This window comes from Taeniopygia guttata, chromosome 11 (genome assembly GCF_048771995.1).
Source record: "Taeniopygia guttata chromosome 11, bTaeGut7.mat, whole genome shotgun sequence".
NCBI lineage: Eukaryota > Metazoa > Chordata > Aves > Passeriformes > Estrildidae > Taeniopygia > Taeniopygia guttata.
The window spans coordinates 8881392-8903515 of NC_133036.1; the positions used below are offsets into that span (position 1 = coordinate 8881392).

The following is a 22124-nucleotide window of genomic DNA, read 5'->3' on the forward strand; positions in this document are numbered from 1 at the left end:
CATCTGACCAGGTACTGTTTAATTTATCTCTTTCAGCTACAGCTGATGCCTTCCAGAGATTATCTTTGTTAATTCTGCCCACAATTAAGAGATGATAAAGAGGAAGAGATGGATATTGATTAGTATTACACATCATATAAAAATGCAATACAACCTTCTGGTTTTCAGTACTGAGCTGACAGTCAATAAGTAAAATAAACTGCAGAGATACACATGGAAAGTTTGTCTAATTCAAGCACTTCCTTCTTGCAGCAGGATTGTGATGGCCCAGCATCTGTAAGTGAACTGAAAACTGCACATCCCCCAGCCAAGCACTGTTGCCCTGATTTTTAAAAGTGTTAAATTTTCTTTTATAGTTCTTTTGAAAGTTTTAAAGTTCTCATAAAGCTTCTTTAACCTTCTGATAATGCTTACATATTTCTACTGGAGTTCTCACACACTGTTCATGTAAATAATGATTGTTTTGCATTCTTTGTGAGAGGAGAGAATTGATGGACTGTTGGTTTGACTAGTGTGGTTGGACAGGTGGAAATTGCATCCTCCAATCCACTGTCACCTTTATAATTCTATAAATACCAAATGTTTGAATAAAACTTGCTCTTTTTTGAACTTACCAAGCTTCTGTGTACTCATTTAGTGTCCGATAGCAACAAAGCATTGTCTGGGCTCTCAGTGCCCACCCAGGGCACGTCTCCCACTCAACCCCACCAAACTGGCACTAAGGGACGCCTCGCTCCTGGGTAAGCAGCCTGAGTTGATTATAAACAAGCCAAAGTGACAAAGCAACATAATTTCTATGGATTTGCCTCCAAAGGCAGGATGCAGCTGTGAAACCGAGATGCTTTTCTATGCAGCCCCTTGCAGCACAGCAGCTCCTGCTGCTCGCTGAGGAGAGGCACTGAAAGCAGCCTCCCCTTTTTCCTCTCCACACCCTTCTGTGCTCCTCAGAAATGGCACTGCAGTGGCACTCACTGACAGGGACAGGAAGGAACTGCACTCTCTCTTCTTTCAGGGTGGTGAAGACTCCCTGGGACAGAGCACACTCCTCTCCAGTTACCTCCTGGTAAGTAATGCAGATGGTGAATATTTAATTTTTTCCTCCTCAGCATCTTTCATGCTAAAATCTCTCTTTAGTAGCAAGCCGGAAAATCTAACAGAAAGACAAAATCAATGGCCAGTGAAAGCAAACTAATAGCACTTAAAGCAGATGGCTTTTATGGGCAGCCTGTCCCACCTCCATCTCCAAATGATGCTTTTGCAGTGCCGCTGGTGCTGTGATTGGGACACAGAGTCACTGCAGGAGCTCTGGCCTCACATTGCTAACTCCTCAGTGTAACAGATGATGTGACCTCAGAAAGCACAACACAACCAACAAGCACAACCACCACAACTGCTGAAAAGGAAACAGCTCTGCAGGTGCTGAGGTTCTGATGGAGACCAGATGTCACCTAACAAATGTACCCGTCCACAAGAGCTCTGGGAAGAAGCTGCTGCAGCTTTGCAATCCTCCCCAGCCCTACATCACAACTCCTGGGGATACCAGCAGATTAAACTGGCTGCTGATGCAGGGTGAGTGGTTAATTCAACACCCAGAGAAACGTGGCACCTGCACGAGGGGACAGGGACAGAGCTGGTTGTGACATGCCCTGATTGTGACCACACGGGTCAGCAGCTGACAAACCAGTGGGGATTTGTTTGCCATGCCCAAATGCCAGCATCCATCCTGATCTGAAGGTTGGTAGGAAGGAAAATAGAGAGAAGCCCTCTTGCCCTGAGCTGTGTGAGATGTAGGCAGGCAGGTCTGGGAAATAACTGAAGTGTTAACGAAACATTAGCTGCTTTGCTTTTCCTCCCTCATATGCTGCTATCATTTCATGTCACTGAACCAATTCTCATACAATTGTCTGAGGCTCCAAGTGGAAAAAACTCATTATCCTTCGAGTCCAGCTGTTAAGAATATGGGATTATGTTGTATTTCCATCTGCAATACAGCAGAAGCATTAGCTCTTTTTGAATTATGGCCAGGAGGATGCAGATTTAATTGCCCTCATAGCTCCTCCTGCTTCAAAATAAAACCATCTTTCACAACTACTGCATTTTCAGAACTCTCACTTGAAGTAAGTGACCTGGTTCCCTCAAACCTGAAGAGTTTAACAAAGAGAGGGTTCTCTTGCTCTATTCCTGCCAGCCAAGAATGCCTTGTATGTGTTTATACAAGCAGCTGATTTTCACCTTGAAACCTGACTTCTAAGGCAGTTGAGAAAAATCAGAAAGCCCCAGAGAATGGAGCCAAGCCCTGATCACTGTTAAAAACAGGGGTGTCCTGTAGTAACTGTGCAGTGAAACTGCTATCAAGGAGGGTCACTAAGTGAAGGAGGGAGATGTTGAAATCCACAAACCATGATTTATTGAGAAAATTTGTTTTATTGGTTTATAAATCACACCTACCTCTTTAAAAAAGCTCTTTATCAACTTAAAACATTACCAGAGCCAACATATAATATGCATATTTAGAAACTCCTCACCTGATTCCCAAGTAACACTCTGGCTTGTTCTCCTCTCCTATCTGAACACTTCCTTATTGCTCATTAAATTTTAGCAGCCAAAACATGCAAATCTAACACAACATATCTGCTGTACCGAGATCTTGATTTTTTAACATTAGTGCGAGGCTTTTCCACGCTCCAGCAAAGCAAGGGTTCTGTGAGTTTTAGATTTAAACAGGAAAATACCAGGAAGTTTTACATGAGATTTTTCTGAAGGTGCAAAAGACAGATATTGTAGAAAAAAAACAACTGTATAATGCTGTTTTGATAATATATTTGACCCAAAATTTACCTTTATTCCAGGTACTTTGGTTCTCAACAATCTATAGCAGCATTTTGACAGAGAAGTGCAGCTCCTTTCAAAAACAGCTTAAACAATTTCTTACCAACAGAATAACGTTGTCTCAGGTATTTTCCATTCAAGCTACCCCCGGGGGCTGCACCTGATGAAGAGGATTTTACTCAACATAAACACACAACTCCAACCCCTCTGCACACACCACAGGTGATTCAATAACCCAGGTAACCCTGAACAAATCTGTCCTACAAGGTGCATTCTGAGCAAAGTGGAGACACTGCAGGTGAGTACAGCTCTCTGCAGAGAGGAACACTCATCCTGAGTGTTGCTGATGTGGACACTACAACATCTACAGCTTGCTGTTCTGCTGGAACTGGGCCACCAAGGCCAGCACCTGCTCGGAGGCTCTGACCTGCTTGGAGCCCAGGTACAGGGCACTGTTGGAGGCTGTCTCCTCCAGGAAATACCTGTAGTTGACCATCATGCCACAGGAGGCCCCGATGCCCCTGGGGCTCGTGTCCCCCATCCAGTTGATCCTCCAGAGCACCGAGCCATTCTGCAGGTGGAAATTGGCCACGGGGTTGAGGGCATAACCTCGGTGCTTCTCCCCATACAAGTACCAGGCACAGAGTCTCATCAGGGGGGAATGCAGCACCTCACTCAGCTTTTCTGACCTCACCCACTCGTTGGTGTTCAAGAGTTTCTTTAGGGTGTTGCCAGTGGGGTCTCCTGTGATCTCAGAGATTTCCTGCCATTCAGATTCTGTAAAAAGTTCATTCCTTCCCTTTTCTTTTGTCTGGGAGGAGAGGAGACCAACGAGCCATTTTGTGAATCCTGGGATAGGTGAAAGTGTGGAAAAAGCTTCTATCTGAGGAAGTTCTTTCTGCAGACAAAAGAAGAGAAAAAGTAAATAGTGAGTTTGGTCATGATTGACACAGAGGAGTTTGAGTCAAAGGGCAGCTGATGGCCTTTGCTTTTTGGCAAGTGAAAACCAGGGAATCTGAGAAGGAACTGATACTATTGGACACAAAAAAAATGGTAAAAAGTCCTCCTGGCAGTAACAGATTAGTGATGAGAAGGCACTGGGAGCATGCAGAAAATTTTAACACTGACTGAATCCATTCCTCACACACCATCTCAATAAAAGTACTTTGCAGTACTTAACACCACTGGCTTCTGCTGTTATCCTTTTACAGGCAGAAATAAACATAAAATCACAGGCTATAAAGAAGTGATTCTGAAGAGCGGTTTTTTTTAAATTCATATGCAAGTTTGGAAAACCATTTAAATACTTTTTATTTTTCATACATAACTTTTTTTATATCAAGGGCAGTTTATTATTTTAGTCTATTGTAAAATCAAGAGGTATTCTATTTAGATTTTTATGGAAAGAAGTATTTCCTGAAGTTTTGAATGAAGTTCTTTATAGAGGCCAGCTACCTTTAATGATATTCCCTAAACCAGCAAGAAATACGTGTGTGAATTTTTTTTTTTTTTACTGCAACTACAACATTTGTTTTAACCATGTAAAATTTTTTCTCTACTCGTACTAATTTCTGATTAAACCTTGCTAACTATGAAATCATGTAAAGCAAAACATACATGAGGAAAACTGTGTTAGTTTTGGGGCTCACCAGTGTGAAGAATAAAGTCACTGTCACTTGGAATGAACACAAAATGGATCAGGCAACCCTCCTGGAGGAGTGGGGAGCCAAGGAACAGAGAGAAGACAGAGCTGAGCTGAACCCCAGTGTTGGTTTAATTACTGTTCCAACAGAAGAAATGGTAAGAAGCAAGACATTCATCAACATTACAGAAGCATCTTAATGTCAGCAGAAAATTGTCTTTAAATGACTACAAATGGCGCTTTTTCTACCTCGAGGATGAGCGAGGTAACCATTAAAAAGCCATCAGGGCTCAGCTGGTGCTGCCAGGTTGTGTGAGCTGCAGCTCCTCACTGCTGCTGAGCTCCACAGCTGCCACCTGCAGCCTGCTCCGGGAGGCTGCAGGGTCAGGGAGGCTGCAGGGACAGGGAGGCTGCAGGGCCAGGGATGCTGTAGGGCCAGGGATGCTGTAGGGACAAGGATGCTGCAGGGACAGGGATGCTGCAGGACCAGGGAGGCTGCAGAGAAAAGGATGCAGCAGAGTCAGGGATGCAGCAGAGTCAGGGATGCTGCAGGGACAGGGATGCTGCAGGGACAGGGATGCTGCAGGGACAGGGATGCTGCAGGGACAGGGATGCTGTAGAGAAAAGGATGCAGCAGGGACAGGGATGCTGCAGGGACAGGGAGGCAGCAGGGACAGGGATGCTGCAGGGACAGGGATGCTGTAGAGAAAAGGATGCAGCAGGGACAGGGATGCTGCAGGGACAGGGATGCTGCAGGGACAGGGAGGCAGCAGGGACAGGGATGCTGCAGCCAAGCACGATCTCTGATATTCACAAAACCTCCTCCCTTCCCACAGCAGCTTCCCAAATATGGCCCTGCTGTCCTGTGACACACAGCCAGCCCTGCAGCAGTTTGGTGACACAGCCAGGTCACCTGGCCTGAGCTGAAGCTCTTATTTAGATGTTATTTAGATATATCAACCTATATATATATATCTTCTGGGACCAGTCAGGGACAAGAAAAGCAGATCAAGTTACACCTTATCAAAGAAACACCTCATTTTGTCTCCTTAGAGAACCAGATAAAGAAAACCAAGCACATTATTTCCTAAAAACATTCATTTCTGTATCTTATTGAACAAAACAGCATTTTTGTCATCAGAGCTCCCAGGAGATCCTGACTGGGTCATGCTCACCACTGCTACAACTACCACACTTAGATAGTGAAATTCAGTAAAGAAGTAGAAACTTTTTTCAGGTTTCCACTAAAAGACACGATGATATTTTATTTTTAAAAGTAATTCCAAAGCTGATGTCTTTAAAACCATCTGTGAAATCCAACCATCAGGTTTCCCTGCATGTGCAATTCATAAAATTAAAAAGTTCCTTTACAGACATCTCTTACACTTATGTTTTGCTCCAGAACAGAGCTGACAGGGTTCTGACACTCAGAACCCTATTATTAGTTCCATAGGGTACCAGTTCCAATCCCACCTCCCAGCCTGCAGCCTTGTGCACCAGCCACGATTAAAAAAAGGGACAATGAATAATTTCCTCCCCTCTCCCTGTGGCAATAACAACCTCTGCAAAGTTCCTAATGAAACAACTGACAGGGATTCCTGGGGACACTGACTGCTCCTTGGTCATCACCTGTCGCTATCAGACATGAAATGAGTACACAGAAGCTTGGGAAGTTCAAAAGAGGAAAAAGAGCAAATTTTATTTCTGACCTCGCAATATATAGAATTCCAAAAGTGACAGTGGGTTGGAGGATGCAATTTCCACCTCTCCAACCACACTAGTCAAACCAACAGCCCATCAATTCTCTCCTCCCACAAAGAAGAATGCAAAACAATCATTATTTACATGAACAGTGCGTGAGAACTCCAGTAGAAATATGTAAGCATTATCAGAAGGCTAAAGAAGTTTTATGAGAATTTTAAAACTTTCAAAAGAACTATAAAAGAAAACTTAACACTTGTAAAAATCAGGGCAACAATCACTCCTTTCAGGAGCGACCTGCTCACCAAGGGAGCCCCAAATACTTCACAGGAGGTTAGCAGCTCTTACTCTATTAAAAACACAAAATGGGAAATTGTGGTTTTTTTACTTCTCAGGACAGATAAGACTTGGGAAAGTGACCCCATTTTGAAGGTACAGTAGCAACTACTACATATCTGATAAAAGCTTTATTCAGAAGCTTATCTGAGGCATCCATCTCTCGTGGAAAAATAAATACATGCACTGGAGTGAGCACATTTATGTTTTGCTAAATTCATGTGCTGGTTTCTAAGGCTATTGGTGGAGTTCCATTAATGTTTACTTTCCTGTCAGAAACCCACACACCATTAAGAAACAGCTGCTAGTTTTGGTTCGGGGTAGATTTCTAAATTCCTGTTTGATTGTTACTTTTTGTTGTTGTTTTCTTTTTCCTTTCCTTGCAGAAGAGCACAGATTTCTCCCATTATCCGTATCTCATCTGACACTGTCTTGCACTCTGAAAGCTGCAGTCAAGGTCACATTTTTCATCAATGAAATCAAAGCCTGTTTTGGAAATTATGATCACCCCAGGTCACCTAGATCAAATTAAGGTAGCAATTATCAACAGCCCAAGCAGAAAGCTAAAATCTGCCGCCAATTGTTGAGCATTCTATTGAGTCACACAGCAGCTATCAGTTTTCTCCCTCAAATGCCACAGGCTATAAAATCCTAAGCAGTTTTCTCAAAGGCTTCAGCACAGTTATCTGTGTCTGTCATCTGCTGACTGAATTGCCATGATGTACCTTCTGCAGAGCCACAGACTGCTTAGAGTGGCTATAAACACATTGGGAATTAAATGTCTGGCTAATGAGAAATCCATCCACCTCCTCGTTCACCAGCACCTATCAGCCTGCTAGAAACGATCTGCCTGCACTCACTTTGGGGTTTGTTTGGCTTTTTGTACGTCTGGAATAGTTCAAAATCTAATTCATTTCTAGGAACAACAGAAGCTTCAATTTCAGAAATACAGGAGATCATTTTTGGTGCCTGCTCCCTGCTTTATATACATTAATATAAACAAGAGATTACACAGAATGCCTACCCAGCTATTCCCAGATTTGTAGAGGGAGAACTGGGATCAAAGTGGTATCAGTGGCCTAATGAATTCATCCCAAAATAATCCCAACAGGATATGCTCAGAAACAACAGAAGCCTGTACACAAACCCCCTCCATATTATCAGTGTGGGAAACTTTTGTCAAAAAACTGCCAAAAACCAAATAACCTGCTCCTGAGAGCAGCACAGTTTTTCCCAGGATGTCCCTTGTTAGTGACACCAGGTCCAATTCTGATCTCCAGAATATCCCCCCACCCTTTACCCAATTATACAGAACAATTCCTGTGGCAAATGCCAAATTTTAATGTCCAGGCAAAGGTTAAGGATTCCAACTGCAAACTGTGCACACAGGGGAAACTGAGGACCCCATTTTGTGCCTCAACTTCATCCATCCTCCATCTGCTTAAATCAGTGAGACCCCAAAAGCAGCAGCCATCAATTTGTACACAGTGCCTCAAACTAACAGTGCTCAGTGCTGTGGTGTGAAATCCTCATCAGTTTTCCCAACAATCCTATGAAAAACCCGTTTTCAAGGAATGCTTTCAGGAGGGAATCAGTGCTTGGCATCCTTTGAAGGTGAGAAGTTCTGCCCCACACATGCTCATGTTTAACAGAGTACGTGACCAGTTCAGGGAAATTAGCAAGAAGATTTCTAAAAAATTAAATTCTATTTTAATTGTGTATTAATGAGATACTAAAGAGTATGGTACTATCTGGATTTACAGCCATCATTTTCTAGTTAGATCAAGGTTTCAGTACAGTTTTTTGAAATTCTGTCAGATGAAGGCTTTGATTCAGAGGTGTTCTCAGCACACTCCCAACTTTGTGCATGTCTTTTCCTGGCCTAATGATACACATTCATGACAGGTTCAGTTTGGAGAGTTCCTCATGAAGAATCACAGCTGGGATTTCAGTTTGGAGGTTACAGTGGCACTTACAAGCAGAAGTGTCAGAGCAGGTTACACTAAGGTGGAAGTCAGGTAAAGGATTTTTACTGGAGGATAAAAGAAGTTTTAAGAGCTTGGGACAACACAACTGAACCAGAATTCTGCAGATCAAACAGATGTCCCACAAAAGTTAATTAAAATGCAAGTTACAAAAGTGTCTTAATCATCAATTTAAATAAAATGAAAAACAAAATCCTCAATCCTTTCAAATGGTCTCTTCTCCTCAATGCATTTTATTACCAGTTAAATTAAAGAGAGTCTCAACTTCTGTAGCCTGGAACACTTGGTGATTTAGCAGCACTTGAAAAAAAGATTCATTTATTGCAAAGCCATGCGAAGGTGATATAAAAAATCCTCTTCCTATCAGAGACCTCACCCATCTATATTTACAAAGGCTGCTGGACAGTGGCTTAATGAGATGTCATTTTTGACCCAGGACTTTTTTGCTGAGGCTGGATTGTTTCAGCTGCTGTCACCAAGTCCACTCAGCACTCCTCTACACCATTTGTCCCTCCTGAAGTGACTGTAATTCTGCTCCCAAGAATTATGTCCAACCTGAATAGAGACAACCTTGGCAAGTCCTTTGCTGCACCTGAGCAGAGAGAGAGCACATGTGTGCAATTAATCCATAGAAAAAGGACTTCCAGAATTTTGGGAGCCAGGCAAAACAGGCTGCCAAGAGTATTTACCCATTTCATGCCCTGCCTTTGGCCTGAACAACCCTGATTTTGTAGAAATTCCACAGTGGAAGTATTTTAAAGCTGAAATACAGAGGGTTTCTCTCCTCTGAGGGTGAGGTCCCCTGAGATGAGAGGCACAATGTTTGCAGCTGGAGCTGAACGAGGAGGCCTTGTAGGAGAGCAACAAACCATTGTGGGAACAACAGGACAATGATTTAGGGTCACTTCACAGATGCAAAACGTGCAGTGGGAGATGGTTCTTGCACCATTCGAGACAAACTCGAGGACAACACTTTGGAATGAAGGCAGAGAAAGTGTGAAGGAAGTGGAAGAACAGAAGAGAGAAAAATATGAACATCAAAGAGTGAAGACAAAACTATTAGAGAGCCACATCCCCAATGGATAAATATTCCTGGATTATTCTTTCTATCTTCTTTAGCTCTAGAGTGGTTCCATTCCAAACAGGAATGGTGTAGGGGCAATACACAGAGGTTCTTGTACCTTTAATCTGTGCATACAGACTACACACAAACACCTCAGTCCACGCCCAATTTTTCACACAATTTCCTACCACCACGTTTTTCACAACACCTTTAAGCAGTGTAGGAAATTTGAGTAGAGGGGAAGATCTCCACCTTTGGCATTGCATGGAAAGCACTCAAGTTTTCAAGTTATTTAAGACTGAGGGATTAATTTTATGATTAAAATGTATTTAAAGGCATCTCAGCAAAGGGTTTCCTTTGATAAACACTGAAGAGGGGCTGGGTTTCAAACACTGAAATGTAAAAACTTTGCCATAAGTATAAATACAAAACACACTCTTCTGTTGGACACAGCAAATTTTAAAACCTGCATTAGGTTATCTAAGCATGTGTCTGTTTGCCTTTGCAACTCACAGCTTTGCTGGTGTTGCAAGCAATTAGTGATGGACAGATACAATGTCAATAGGGTTATTTTATGAGAGAAACTCAATTATCCAGAAATTATTTTTCAGATGTGAAAGCAGATAACTGCATGAATTTATTCCAATTTTCCCTCAGTCAAGGTCAGACAGATGGCATGGCCTAATTATACCTGGACTACTGCAATTTCAACAATTAATCTAAAAACCATTCCAAAAGCAAGAAGCAACAAAATTCAGCCAAAATATCCATTAAAAATAAAATAAAAAAACAAAACTACATCAGGGCAGCCAGCTATGATTCAGCAATTAAATAATCTATCATTTTCTGGAAGCAGAAGTTTAGAGCATCCAATTTTAAGATATTTTAAGTAGAACTGAAGTTCTAAATCACAGACAGTTTTCCAGACATCGTTACTAATCCAGATATGAAACAATGAATATAAACACAAGTAGTGATCATTACTTTTAAGTGGTGGATTTGTCAGCAATTTAAGTAGTAAAGACTGTTAAATAAAATAATGTTCTCAGTGCAGGAATGTGACTGGCTCTCTCACACCACTCTGTACATGAATTTTCATTCCTTTCTCCAGTTGCTTGGGAGAAAGTTCTCCAAGTAATAAAGCTATTAATAATTCCTTAGCCTGCAATGATATTATTTAAATTCACAGAACTGACTGGCAGAGAGTAAAAGATTCTTTAGACTTTTAAGACATTTTCTTTACTATACTTCAAGACTTACCAGAGCAAAGAAATCTCTCTCCTTTTTATTTTTCTCAATAGATGTATTCAGGGCACACATACACACTGCATAAATAACCAGTGGCAATTCAATATAACAAACAAAGCAATGAACTCATTAATGACCAGGAAGTGTTTGTGTTCCTGGAGCAGCTGTAAGATTTTGGAAAAGGCACTGTCAGGTACTTTGAAGAGATAATATCTTGATCAGGCTCTTCCCTCTCAACTGAGAGGCTGCTGAATTGTTCTGACAAGGCTGTGAAAAAGCCACCTTGAACAGAAATGTTCTCATTTGACTTCAGGCACCCACACAAGGAACTGACACAGAACATGTCAGCTGTGGAACACAATCTACATCTGGAGACATCAGCCAAGAGCAGGAAATGCTCTTCCAGCTCTGCACATCTCCAAAGGCTGCTCAGGGAGCAAGTTCCAAATGCAGGGAAAGCCCCAGCAGCTTCTGGGCTGAGCAGTGGCATGAATTGAGGACTAAACTATGCAGGGCAAACACCCTGGCACACCCACCTGCAGCTCTTTGACAACTCTTTTGATGAGGTGAGTCCCAAGTTCCACCCCCTGCAGGCCCTGCTGAGTCAAACTGATGGAATAGAAAATTGCTGTTGTGATTTTGTCTGTATCTTCTGTCTCTAAAGGTGGCACTTCTTTCACTATGGCCTGGGAAAATAAGGATTCAAAATAAAAAAATGTTAATAATCGTTCTTATCAGCATTACGAGGAGATTTTTCTTTTTAACTTTTAAATGTATTAATACTTTTCCCCACTGTTTTATTCATTAACAATAAAAATCTGATAAAAAATAGAAAGAGCTGCTTATTCATTAGTAAGTACAGAGAAAAACTGTAATATGGTTTAAAGTTTTCAGAAGTAATTGCAACAACTTTGAAATGTTAGTCTCATTTTCTCTAGATATTTCTTATCTTATTCTTCTTGCTCTTGAGCAAACCCTCAAAATTTCAATTTACATAATACACAAGACAAAATACCCCTGTATTTTTTACGAGCTAATTCTCTCATCTCTTAAAAGATTAAACCAAAGCAAAAATTGCCAAATTAGAGGGAATTGTGGCTTTTTAAAGAAGCACACTGCAATTTGAGCACTTTGCTGTGTACTGAGTGCCTCGGTGGCTGTACCTGGATGCTGCTGGAGATGTCACTGGTTAGTGCCACGTGCAGGACAATCAGTGGCTCTCCTGGGATGGCACAGTGAGAGAAGAAGTAGCACCTTCTGTAGGCACCAACCCGGCGCTTCATATCAACCCAGTTTCTCACAGGGTGCACAGCTTCAGAACTCAAGGAGGAAATTGAAAAATAAAATTACTATTATTAGTAATTTTTTGTCATTGTTATTATCATCATCATCATTGTTGTTATTATAATTTCAATGAAAAGAGAGGTTAGCTGCCCTACAAGCTCAGTGCTTTTCCCACTGATGTCAGTGACAAAACTTTCCAAGCAAAATACAAGAATCAGGATGTGAAAAATGTAAAATTGGCAGCAAGCTGTGCCAAAGTGGATTGTAAAGGCATATTGCACGCCCACTCACTAGTGGGTTTGACAAATTATCTTAAAAAGTAATTAAATATTACTAATTATTTTTATTTGGAAAATTCAGCTTGTATAAGTTCTCTTTGCCTCATCAACACTTAAAAATGTACTTTTAGAACATCCTAGAGATTATTTTTTTCTTCAAGATTTTATACAACAAGGTGGCCCACCACATACTGTAGTAATTTTCAACTTCTTCACAACTTTGACTATTTGACAGAAATTCAGAAATCAGTGTTGTAGATTCACAAATCAGTGTTACAGATTCAGACATCAATGCTGTAGGTTCAGAAATCAATGTTGTACGTTCAGAAATCAATGTTGTAGGTTCAGAAATCAATGTTGTAGGTTCAGAAATCAATGTTACAAATTCAGAAATCAGTCTTGTAGAGCATACTGTATAAAACCCAAGGTGTTTCCTTCACATGTAGCTTACAGGTGACCCTGTGCATCTCACCACTTCCAGCCAAAAGCACTGCAGCACCTCTGGGAATGTGGGAAGAGTAACTGAGAAAGTTGGAAGGAAAGACAGCACTCTAGCAGTGCAGTGTGGGAGCTACAGGATCAAATTATGGCACAAATTATCCCTTTACTCTTTATTTCAATCCATTTTTAAATTGGGCTCTACAGCATGTTAATGCAAATATTTCAAAATTATACTTTGCCTTCAGCTCAGAAAAGCAGAGTCTTGAAAGCAGGGCATCCCTGCAGTCCCAAGCATTCCATCACCTCTTCATCAAGGACTCCTTCCAGCCTTTAGCACTTACTCACTAATTTTCTGGAGTACTTCACAAGGTGACTGCCAGGTGACCCGCTCCAGGTTGAGGAATCCCGTGCAGAACCACTCTGAGAGCATGTTCTTGAGAACTCCATTCATCTCCTGTAACAGAGCAAAGATGGAAGGAGCTGCTGAAAAGCAAGGTAAAACATGGAAATGGGAGTGAAGACCTCCTTGATTGACTCCAACTACAACACTGGAGCTTCAAGGAGACTCATAGATCTGATTTAGAAGATTAACCACAAAATAGTCCAGGAATCAACCAGGAAAATCCTTGAAGAGATTGTCTACAGTACAAGAGGGACAGGGAAGATAAGGCAAAACACTGTGGACAAAAAGCAGACAATGGGTAGAAGGTTTTGAGCAGACTTGCCCACAAGGCTGCAGTCTCACAGTAGCTCAGATTTCAAAACCATGGAAATATCTTCCAACAGGATGCAGACAGAACTTTTCTTCTCTAAAAACATGAAAATATTTGAGTGAGAAAAATAAAACTCAGCAGCATAAGACAACAGAACTGGAAAATCAAACCAGCTTTGGAACAGTGTGAGACGAAACCCAACTGCAATGTCAAACCCTTTCATTGTCATAGTGGTTCACTGTAACAGTGATTTTTATATTCCCTACCAGTTTCCTGCTGCCTGTATTATTAAAGATTTCCTGTCTAAATTTATTTGAATTTAACAAGTATTCTTGAACTCAGCACAGCATGAATATCCCTAAAAGAGATTCCAGAGCTTGTTGTGCTTTCTTCCATTTGCCTTGTACACAAGACAGTGTGATACCAACTTACCAGAAACCTGGACTTACCTGAAACTAACTTGAAAAACATTTACTTCAAAACAAAAACTCCTTACATTCAAACTTTCATTAAATAGCTACTGATGCACATAGATGAGACAAAAATTAAGCTCCAATGTACTTTAGCTTGCTACATTAAAGAAAAACAACTGGAAAAAATATATGAATCTAATCAGAAGATGTAGTCTCAGGACTGTCATAAAAAGTAAAACTATTTCCTATTATAACCTAATCAAGATGAAAGTTGCAGAGGTACTTGTCAAAAGACAAACACCAAAGCAGGTTTCTGCTGGCCAAAGTAACTGCTACAAGTATTCCAAGAATGAAAAAAAGGACAGGTTTATTCCTTAACATACTAAAAAAAAAAAAAAATCAAACCCAGATGAAACAGCCGTTCATCTGCATAGAACAATTCTGTCCTCCATGGTAATTTGTTTTTCAATACCTTTTTTCTAAACAAATACATTCTGATTGGTTTGTTTATTCTGACTTTAGTAACCTTGTGAATTCTTCTTTCTGCACAGCTCTGAAATTTTTAGATAATAACTATAAATCACTTTGGTCAAATATCCCACAGTGTAGTAGAAGTCTCCAGACACTGCAGGATTATTTGGTTTGTTTTCTTTTGCAGGGGCACACTGTAAACCAGAAAAACAAGCTGGAGTTGTGAGATGTGGGGGCAAAGGAACAGATTCTGCAGGCTCTCCTGCCACCCACGTGCTTTTGGAACAGCAGTTCAGCTGCAGTGCAGCAGGCAGAGAGGGAAGAGGATGGCAGCATTTCCTCCTGCTGCTCTGCAGCTCCTGCAGACACAGGGATCAGGATGAGCCCAGGACGGTGGGAAGCACTGCAGTCATGAGTTTTGCTCCTCTGAAGGTTTAGCAAGGCATGCCAAGGGAACTGAGGGCAGTTTCCATTACACAGCTGCTGCAGCTCCAGGGTGCAGCTGGACAAAAGCAATGCAGCTGTAAGCAAAGAAAAAGGTGGAGCACCTTTTGGGGAGAAAGAAATATTCTTTATGGAGAATTACAAGTCAAACAAGCTGTCAGTTGTGAATAATAAAGTTTTATAAAGCAACAGGGCACTGTGCAGGGATTTGAATGGCTCCAGGTGGAAGGGACCTGCCACCACCACTGAGTTCAACCCCAGCTGGGCCTGGAGAACAGGACACAGGGAATGGCTTCAGACTGAAAAAGAGCAGGTTGAGATGGGATATTAGGAATAAATTGTTCCCTGAGAGGCTGTGGACTCCCCATCCCTGGAGTGTCCCAGGCCAGGGTGGACAGGGCTTGGAGCACCCTGGGACAGTGGGAGGTGTCCCTGCCCAGGGCAGGGGTGGCACTGGATAAGGTCCTTTCCAACCCAAACCCTTCCAGGATTCCATGACTCTGAGCTGACAAAACTTTTCAGTGCAGAAAGACATCAAAGCTTTCACTATCCAAAACTGTGTTTAATTCATTTAAACAAGATTCTGAATTATGTTTAATATCTCAGTGTACAGGACATTTCCAAAAAGCTTCACTCCAACAAGGCCAGGCTCAAATTTGGGTCTCTTATTTTGCAGATTTAGTGGCAGGTTCTCTTATTTTGTAAATTTAGTAGTATGTAAATTCTTATTTTCATTTCTGAGGCCTTTTTAGTCATAAAAATTACATCTGCAGCACTTCATTAAAAAGAAAAGCAAACACATTCATTATTCAGCATCCAAGTCTTAAATTTGAGCAATAAGACATACTCAGATTATTATTTCAAATTACCAACTATACTTCAATTTCTGCTAGCCAAGTTTAATAAATTGTGGTTATTTTTTTTCTCGTTCTGTGTTCTTGCTACAAGACAGCAAATTACAGCCTTTTTAATCTGCACATCAAGTACCTATTTCTGGGACAACAAATTGGAAAACTCTTACGAAAACCTCTAATTCATTATTTTTTATTAAGAAGAAATGCTTCTCTGATGAGGGAACTATTTCATTTCCCTCTCAAACTAGTAAATAAAAGACCCTTCACAAGAGTTGAGCTTTCCCATGGTTTTGGAATGTTTGAAGTTTTCAACTTGATTTATTTAATTTGGGTCTTTGAAATACTTGGCAATATCAGAATAGATCTGTGCTGGGGGGGTTGATTTGGTTTGTTTTGGGTGGGGTTTCAGGGATTTTTTTTCTGTTGGCTTTTTTTTTTTTTTTGTTTGTTTGCTTTTTGCCCCACAAATTACCTTCAGAATCTACATAGAGAATATTCCTGGTGAGATACTGGAAGAATATGCCCACCAGCAAACCAGGATTCAATAGTGACACCAATTAAAGGGGACTGGTTTCTGCTTTTTTGTTGCTAATAGTAATTACTGCAGAGCTAATGGGCAGTGCTGAAAAAGCTCCTGGCTCTTGTGGTTTATATTATTTGACATATTAAAATTAAAAACATTATTTCTCTCCCCCACACCCACACACATTTCTGGTCATTTGGACAATAAGTAAATTGTACTCAAGCACTTTCAAGTGACTTTATCATGTAAATATGATATTTTACTGCTATCTGTTGAACAAACATAAAATAGAAATCATACATCACCCAGTATCTGAGCAGTCTGAGCTGCTTTTATGCTGATAGTGCTGAGAAAATAGAAAAATATTTCATATTTACAACATAATCCCAGTTTTAATAGGTCTTTCAAATTACAAAGTAAAAACTAAGGACTGACTAAGAAATATTTTAGGTAGCTTGAGCAAAACCAAAATCCCAGGGGGCCACATAATGCATTCTGTAATTCTCCACCAGCATCAAGGAGATCCATTTAATTTTATTCCCACATTTCCTTGTCAGTGCAGACACAAATATACAGCGGTTATAAAACTCTTGTTGCACATTTGTCTTTCTGTTAGAATTGAAATCAACTCTGCACTAATGAAATGGCTACACAGGACTTTTGATAGGCAAATACCAAACACTTTTTTATGGACAAACTTTTAACAATGATGGTGCTTCTTTTTTTTTTTTTCCACTAGATCAACACAAGACCAAGATTACAAATACACTCCAACCACTGCTTAATTATGGAAGGAGGTTTATAGATAAATCCATTTGATAAAAATGCTCTCTTTTTCATTATCTTTTGCCAGAAACTTGAACTTTTCACTGACTTTTTCTAAATCATATGGAAAGATGAAGAATATTTTAAAAGCAACCGTTGGATGATTTGCTACCTGAGATCATAATGTTCTGAATTTTTCACCAGAGTCGTATTTCAAGGGCTGAAATAAGCAAAGTGAAGTAAGAAAGCAAAATGTAACAAATCTCAAGAGGAAAATGCTGGCACAAGAAAAGTAAAATGTTGCAGGTGAGTGGGTTCTGAACAGCAAGAGGAAGAACTGCACCCACAAAACAGATTTTCAGCAAATTTCACTCTGTGCATTGCAGGAGCTCATTAGAAAATCAACTGTTTATAAGTACAGTGGAAAATCAGTGTCCTGTGGTGAAGAGAAGGACCAGAACACATGAAAAGAACATAAGAGAGAGATGAGAAAACATCACCAGGAAAAATAATCAAGCTGAGTTCTGCTGTAAATTAACTTTTAAAACAATGTGTTTGTGTGCCAGCAGTTCCCAGTGCCACTCTATTGCTTCATAGCAGGGGCCACTTCCTTCCTGAGTGCCAGCACAGGCAGCTCCCTCTGCTGCCATGGCCTGGGGAAAGGTTCATTCGTGTCCCTCCAGAGAATTATGGATTATTTCTGTTGGAAAACTCCATCCAGTCCAGCCTTTGACCATCATCACCTTGTCCACCAGACCATGTCACTGAGTGCCGTAAGCAATGGTTTCTTGAACGTCTCTAAGGAGGAGGACTCCAGCACCTCTCTGGTTCTGTTCCAATGTTTAATGTCCCTTTGTGTGAAGAAATTCTCACTGATCCTGCTTCTGTTTCAATGTTTAATGTCCCTTTGTGTGAAGAAATTCTCACTGATGTCCAAGCTGAGCCTGCCCGGGCCCAGCCTGGGGTCGTTCCCTCTCCTGCTGTCCCTGTTCCCTGGGAGAAATCCCGACCCCCGAGGCTGTCCCCTCCTGTCAGGAGTTGTGCAGAACCACAAGTTCCTCCCTGAGCTCCTTTTCTCAGCTCCCTCAGCTGCTCTTCATCCAACCTGGCCTCTAGACCCACTCCAGCACTCCAATGTCCTTCCTGAACTGCGGAAAGTCCCCACAAAGCCCCAGCAGCGAACTGCCTTCCCTGGGCTGCTTCCCAGCTTAACAGGAGCAGCACCACGAGCAGGAAAAGCCCCACAGCGCATCCCCCACACCAGCCTCCCTCAGAGCCACCCAGGCCAGCCCTCACCTTGACGTGGGGCCCATCCACCGCCTTGCTGGCCAGCCCCTCCATCAGGTCGGCCCTGAGCTCCACGAGGAAGCGCAGCCCGCCCTCCAGGCGGCCCAGCTGCTGGAAGAGGCCGCGGTACTGCGGGCTCAGGTAGTAGCGGAGCCGGTCCTCGGCCTGCAGCAGCGCCCCGGGCTCCCTGCGCTGCTCGCGGGCCTGCAGCACCTTGGCGGCGGCCTCGGCCACCCGCCCGTGCTCCACGCCGAAGTCGCGGGCCAGGCGGCTGAGGAGCTCGGCGCGGGGCGGCCCGGGCTGCAGCGCGCGGTAGAAGCGCACGAACTCCGCGCCGCGCAGCTCGGCGGGCGGCGGCGCTTTCTCCTTGGTCTCGTAGGGCGGCAGCGGCGGCACCGAGCGGCGCAGCAGCTCCTCCATGCCCGGGGCAGCGCCCGACGAGAGGCGGCGCGGGCCCCGCGCGGCCCACAGCAGCGGCCGCGGCCGCAGCCGCCTCATCCCGCACAGCGCCGCAGGCCGCAGCCGCCCGCCGCGCCGCTCCGCGTGCGCTGATTGGCCGAGAGCGAAGATTGACAGCGCGCTCGGCCAATGGGAAGTGAGGAAAGCGCGGCGGGGCTGGGGGTGTGTGAGGGGTGTGTCGGCCGCCATGTTGAGGGTGGTGAGCAGGGGTCACGGGCTGGTCCCTCATGGTGGCCCGGGGGTCCCCCGGCACGGCCGGGCTGCACTTTGCAACCACGGAGTCATAGCTGACACAGTGCCAGGCCAGGGCCGGGTTGCACGTTTAGGAGGAATTCCCTCACGGAAAGGGTGGTTGGACTGTGGCGGTGGAGTCACCTCCCTGGAGGGAGCACTTGGTGCCGCGGTCTGGTGGAGAAGTTGATATTCGGTCACAAGTTGAACTTGATGATCTCAAAGGTCATTTCCAGCCTAATTGATTCTGTGATTCTGTGAATCATCAAGATTGGAAGAAACCTTTAGGATCATACAGCCCAAGTGTTCACCTAGCGCTGCCACTGTGACCCTTAAACAACATCTGCCAGATGCATAGACCCAACCATCTCCAGGGATGGTGACTCCACCATCTCCCTGGGCAGCCTGACCTCCCAGCCAATGAGTAAATCATTTTCAAATACCTAATTTGAGTCTCGGTTTATGACCTTACACTGTTCACTGTGGCTCCTGTATTTCCTGCTGGGGTGTGCTGTGTTTGTGGAGCACCACAGAGCACCCCAGCTTGCACAACTCCGAAATAAATTGTTCATGTGTGTCTCCATCGTGTCAGTATTGGTGCACACCAGGGAACAAATCCGATTTCCCAGGCAGCTCCCCCACGTCCTGAGGAGGCTGTGTCTCCTGGAAAGCTGTTGATATTTCAGGGATCACAGCCCCAGGTCAGCCCTGCTGCTGTTTTTGCTCTGAAACCGCTACAGGAAATTACACAAATTCGGTTGTGCAGTTTTGAGGCCGCAGACCTGAGCATGGCCTGTTCTTAAAGCCCGGTGCAAAAAATCTCCTCATGAGCCCCAAGTCCTCTCAAGAGTGTCAGGACCTTTTGTGAATGAAGTTAAACATCTCCATCCTGCTCCCAGCTCAGGCTTACAAAGATAAGACTCCTTTGGACATTAAGGATTTGCCTCCTTTAGACATTAAACCAGCAAAACACACAGGTCATGATGTCAGTGAGGTTAGAATGGAGCAGCAATTGTCCTTAGAAGCACAGGGAATTGTGATTCTCAGCGTTTGAAATGAGAATTGAGGAGATAATCAAGCCCTCTTTGGCAGTGAAGAGATGAAAATCTGCCTAATTACAGATTTTAGAACGATGCATTAGAGATTCTCAAGGAAGGAGACAAAAGAATAAAAAAAGTGAGCAGTATAATCCTGGGGAACTGAGGGTCATAAGATAAACTATTATACCCTTAAGGGAGGGGAAGACATGACTCAGAAGCATTAAAATATATACAAAAGAAGACTTTTTTAGAAAAATCTTTGGATCTCATTAGCAATTAGTTAAGCTTCAGAAAATCCCTTCCCACCTTTACAACTTAATTTTCAGCTAAACAAAAAGCCTTCAAAGTTGGCTGGTCAGTCCTTTCCTTCTCCTTCACCTCCCCAGGAAAGGGGCTGCCAAAAGAGCCTCAGTCAATGGCAGATTCTCAGGATAATGGCTTTGGAGAAGAGGAGCAGGTAAGAGCTTCCACCAAAAATCATGATGATATTTCTATCTGCACTCTTTATAGCAATTCTGCAGTTTAAAATAGGGATGCATTAGACAAGTACAACTTTTTCCATTTGAAAACTAAAATAAAACATTTTTAGCCATGCCTCATAAAAAGAGGTGGGCAGACAATTTTTTTTAACAAACGAGAGCTAGAAAATGAACTTTTCCTACTATATGTTTAATAATGATCTTAAATCTGCTGTGGTTGTTCAATGTATGATTCTGTAATAAAGTTCTTCACAATCTGATGCAGATTTGGTTGACATAAGCCCTAATTCTGTGCTAAAATTAGTCTAGTTAGTCTTTTCTAGTCAATGAAAGCCTCATGGACCAACTCAGTTTCTGATTCAGAAATTTCAAGAAGCCTGAGATAGAGATGTTAGCACAGGGGGAGAGTGGTGATGAAAGATGAAGGCTCCAACCTGCCAGAAAATGGTCAGCACTTCTCAGGATCAATTCCTTTTAAAAATCCTATATAGAAATGCTTCTGTTCTTTCTATTTTGACAGCACTCTCAGATTGGCCTTGGGTAGGATTCCTGCAAGAACAGAGCTCTCTTGCATGACCCACGGCCACAAAAACCAGCTACCAGCATTGTTCATCCCCAAAGCTTGTAAGGCTTTGTCAAGTAAGACATTTCTTTTTTATTCTACTTCATTTTATTACTTTTTTTTTTACCCCCAGGGAAAACTTACTGTCTGCTTCAGCTGCTGCTTGGAAAATGAAAACACATCTCTGTCTGTCAGGACCTGAGGGCACCACCAGATGTCAGTGGCCCTGCCCAGCCTCACCTGGGACCTTCTCCATGGGTTCAGGAGCCCCATTTCAGCTCAGCCTGGGGGTTTGAGACCCTTCTGCACAGAGCTGCAGGAGCCCTTCATCCCAAATTCCAGCCCCCTCTTCCCTGCATCTGCCTTGCCACCATGGACCTTTATTCTTGAAAATGTTTATTTCTGAAAACTGAATGTTATTATTAGAAAACTGGAGATTGAAAGAGCCTAAATTGCACTTCAGTAATTGTAAATTTTGTCTCTGAGCAAAAAGAGAAGCTAATAAAAGATGGAAAGTCAAGTTGATCCCAAGTCAATCTGATCCTCTTTTTTTTCTTTCTCTTTAATCTGTACAAATGTTAGGTAAAAATAAAATGCATGCCCTGGATTCTCTGCTCAATAATTCCACTCTAGCAAAGACAAACTGATTTAGGATGGAAATAAAGGCAGTCCTGTGGCTTGGGGCTTCTTTTTTTTCTTTTCTGTATTTGCTCTTACATGCAGAGTGCCACATAAAAGTATTTAGGACAAGAGTCTGAGCTGAGAAACTGACTGTGCTATTATTCAGGAGAATAGCAGAGCTTCAGTTCACTTCAAAAGAAACAGGATGGAGCCAATGATTTCCAATAAATCTGTGTTTGTGCCTGCAAAGTGTTCATCCAAAGGAGATTTGTCAGGAAACATCTGTCAAAACCCTACCTATCCTAAAGGTGTCTGATTCTTGTAATAACAGGGTTTATACACAAATTTCTCTTTTTGAGTTCTCAAACTAAAGAGTTTTTTGGGGTTTTTTTTAATGTCTACTAGAAAATATTAAAAATATCGATGTGATCAACTGAAAAGCAGCCCTGATAAGA

General features: G+C 42.5%; 1 protein-coding gene and 1 long non-coding RNA gene across 2 annotated transcripts; one reads left to right on the forward strand and one right to left on the reverse strand.

Annotated features, from left to right (window-relative positions):
* Window positions 1-2404: 2404 nt before the first annotated feature.
* Window positions 2405-18940, reverse strand: MLYCD (malonyl-CoA decarboxylase). Its single transcript, XM_002194527.7, has 5 exons — window positions 18287-18940; window positions 13149-13261; window positions 11968-12124; window positions 11341-11490; window positions 2405-3727 (listed from the first exon to the last, which is right to left on the reverse strand). The coding sequence occupies exons 1-5, from the start codon at window positions 18923-18925 to the stop codon at window positions 3194-3196; spliced, it is 1593 nt and encodes a 530-aa protein (XP_002194563.7). The 5' UTR covers window positions 18926-18940; the 3' UTR covers window positions 2405-3193.
* LOC115496781 (uncharacterized) lies at window positions 18280-21584 on the forward strand. Its single transcript, XR_012057687.1, has 2 exons — window positions 18280-18418; window positions 21182-21584. It is a non-coding gene; the product is annotated as an uncharacterized lncRNA (long non-coding RNA).
* The last annotated feature ends 540 nt before the right edge of the window (window positions 21585-22124 follow it).

Bases quoted from the DNA above. Each gene is read 5' to 3' on its own strand.
- MLYCD (XM_002194527.7), bottom strand. From the start codon at position 18,925: ATGGCGGCCGACACACCCCTCACACACCCCCAGCCCCGCCGCGCTTTC. The intron at 13,262-18,286 runs GTGAGGGCTGGC...GCTCTGTTACAG, and splicing joins TGGATGGGCCCCACGTCAAG to GAGATGAATGGAGTTCTCAA. The intron at 3,728-11,340 runs GTGGGTGTGCCA...TTTTGTCTGCAG, and splicing joins GAGTTGTCAAAGAGCTGCAG to AAAGAACTTCCTCAGATAGA.